We start from the raw sequence: 2,567 nt of genomic DNA, 5'->3' as shown, positions 1-2,567 counted from the left end.
AAAAAAAAAAAAAAAAAAAAAAAAACCAAAAAACCTTTTATATGTTAGTATGCAATTTTCTTAGCTCTTTTAATCATCAGATGATTTTTTTTTAGGTTTTGTACAATTCTTTTTGCTTTTTTTAAAATCTTTTACACTATACTCTTTTAATGGGTAGTTTTGACAGCTAAAATAAAAAACTATAAAAGTTACATATAGGAAAAGAACTGTATAACAACTATTGACTGTGAATGTTGACATTTTATTATCCAAGCAATTCATGAAGTTTCTTTCCATCAATATTCTACATTTTCCTGATTAAAAAAAAATGTAATATTTTGATTCAGTTGTGTGGGCAATAACAGCTAAGATGGAAAGTCCAAGATTTGAGGGTTGATTGTTCCATTTTGTAACCTCAGATCATTATCCTTCAGAGCTGTACAGATCACACACATACTATGCCTAATCAATAAAAGAGACTTTTAACCAGGTCACATTACTTTTTCATTGCCTCTAAAAAGAAGTTGGTGCCTCAGGTCAAGTGTCACTATGACAAAATACCTCTTAAATGGACTTGTGGGGAAGCTACTTCTCACCATCTTTCACCACATTATTTCAGATCAGACTGAATAAATTGGTTTGAGCGTACCTTGCTAACTTCTGATTACACACGCACACACACAGAATGGATATAGTACAGGCAGAAGGTAGGATAGCCTGTTTCCTATGAATGCTGTTGCTATAAAACTCCTTGAACCTGTTAATTTAAAGGCAAAGGTCCCAGCCACAAGTGACAAGGGAAGCCTCTGTGACTGGCATGTGACAGATCAGAGGGGATAAACAGCAAAGCAGCAAATAGTGCAGGAAAAGTACAGCAGGAGAGGAAGCAGAAAGCAGAGGAGACTGAGCAGAAAGCAGAGCTGGCAGGGGAAGGGGGAATCAGAGTGGCACCTGGAGAGGAGATGAAGCTAATTTGTGGAATGACTGCTGAAAAGGTTGGTCCCCACTGCTGTAAGGTATCATCAGGCATTGCCTTCTGCCTGACTTCAGACTAAACACAGTTAACTACTTCTGTCTATACAGATACTTAACAGCACCTACATATGTGCCAGATGCCTGCTCCAATGCATGCTTAATGAAGTCTGCTGGAGCATGCTAATTAACATGCTTCAGCAGCCTTGGCATCATGTGCATTCAGCGTCCCCGTACTTCAAAATGGCAGTTGGGACACATTAACTAGAGTTCATTGAACAAGCTTTAGTTAAAGTACCCCCACCGCCATTTTGAAGCATGAGACACTAAATACATGAGATACTGCGGGTGCTTTAATTAGAGTGGCTCCCAAGAGCTGCTCTGATTAAAGTGCTCCCCCTCTGCCCCCCAACCCTGCAGCATGTGTAAAGACACCCTAAGATACCATTTGTTACATCATTAAAACCAGAGTTTCCTCTATAACTAAAAGGTATGGTTTCATTTGCATAGTTAAACTATAAGATTAAAGTAATCCTAGGATTCCTACAGTGTATTTTTTAAGAAAAAAGTTTTACACTCACCTGGTTTCTTGTAAGTGACATAAATGTAGAGTCCGAGGACTATGACATATGTTAACAGTGCTGCCCACCAATTAATGACAAACATTACTATGCAGCACAGAATTGCCCCAATTAGAGAAATCCACATATTGTAATACTTAAAAGCAGGACGCCAACCTATTAAAAATGAAAACAAAAAGAAAAGGATTTAGCTATTACTAATAATGGAACAAACTGGTCATACAATCCCTCTTTAAGCCCTCTGGTTCTTGGTGAATACAAGACAATTTCAACAGTACACAGTAATAGATTACAGATTCTGAAACATTTATAATAAAAAGTCTGCCAATGATTTCTCACAATGCAAAGAAAGCTGCGCACATGTTAGAAACAGACAAGAATAGAGGTCTTGATATAACAAAGACTATTTGTTACATTTTAAACTTGTTTAATCCTAGTTGAGAGGGAAAACAAGCTTATATATTACTTTATTTTTTGCTTTGCAGTTTACCCTTTAGAAGACGGTACAATATGAATCACAACATAAATGTTCCATATTACCAAAGGGTCTTTTGTTCCCCATCATTGTTTCAGGAATACCAGCAAATATAATTTTAACTTTTCTGTTTATTTGGGTGATCAACAGCTCCACAACATTCAAAGATGGAGGAAGACAAATGCCGTACAGTCAGGTATATCCATGAATGTGGCACCTGTACTCTTATCTCGCCACCCGAACCCAGAATACAGAAAGACTAGAACTCAAACAGCATACACAACAAAGCAGCTAGACGTACACCATATTCAAAAGGCTTCTCATATGTATGTATAATTTAGAAAAGTAATATTTTAACAGTAAGAGGATTTAGCTACACAAAGAATCACCACGTGGGAAATTTCCACTACTGGTATACACAAGCAATAACAAAGATACATTCACAAATTTACAAAACAAAATGAACCCTGTGTTAAATGCTCCTATAAAAACATGAAGCATACTAAGGTGAGTTTGAGGGTTTGCAGCAGTTTCACTTAAAAAAAAAAAAAAAAAAAAAA

At 36.5% G+C, this 2,567-nt stretch overlaps 1 protein-coding gene across 1 annotated transcript in view; it reads right to left on the bottom strand.

The window, feature by feature from the left end:
• SLC12A2 (solute carrier family 12 member 2) overlaps positions 1 to 2,567 on the bottom strand; it is a 131,932-nt gene that overhangs the window by 32,934 nt on the left and 96,431 nt on the right. The window contains exon 15 of the mRNA XM_019518176.1: positions 1,533 to 1,688. Coding sequence (XP_019373721.1) covers positions 1,533 to 1,688 — 156 coding nt within the window. The remainder of the gene's footprint in view (positions 1 to 1,532; positions 1,689 to 2,567) is intronic.

This window comes from Gavialis gangeticus, unplaced genomic scaffold (genome assembly GCF_001723915.1).
Source record: "Gavialis gangeticus isolate Ggan-Ray unplaced genomic scaffold, GavGan_comp1, whole genome shotgun sequence".
Lineage (NCBI taxonomy): Eukaryota > Metazoa > Chordata > Crocodylia > Gavialidae > Gavialis > Gavialis gangeticus.
Note: the sequence above shows the minus strand (reverse complement) of the source record. Positions and strands in the feature narration are given on the sequence as shown.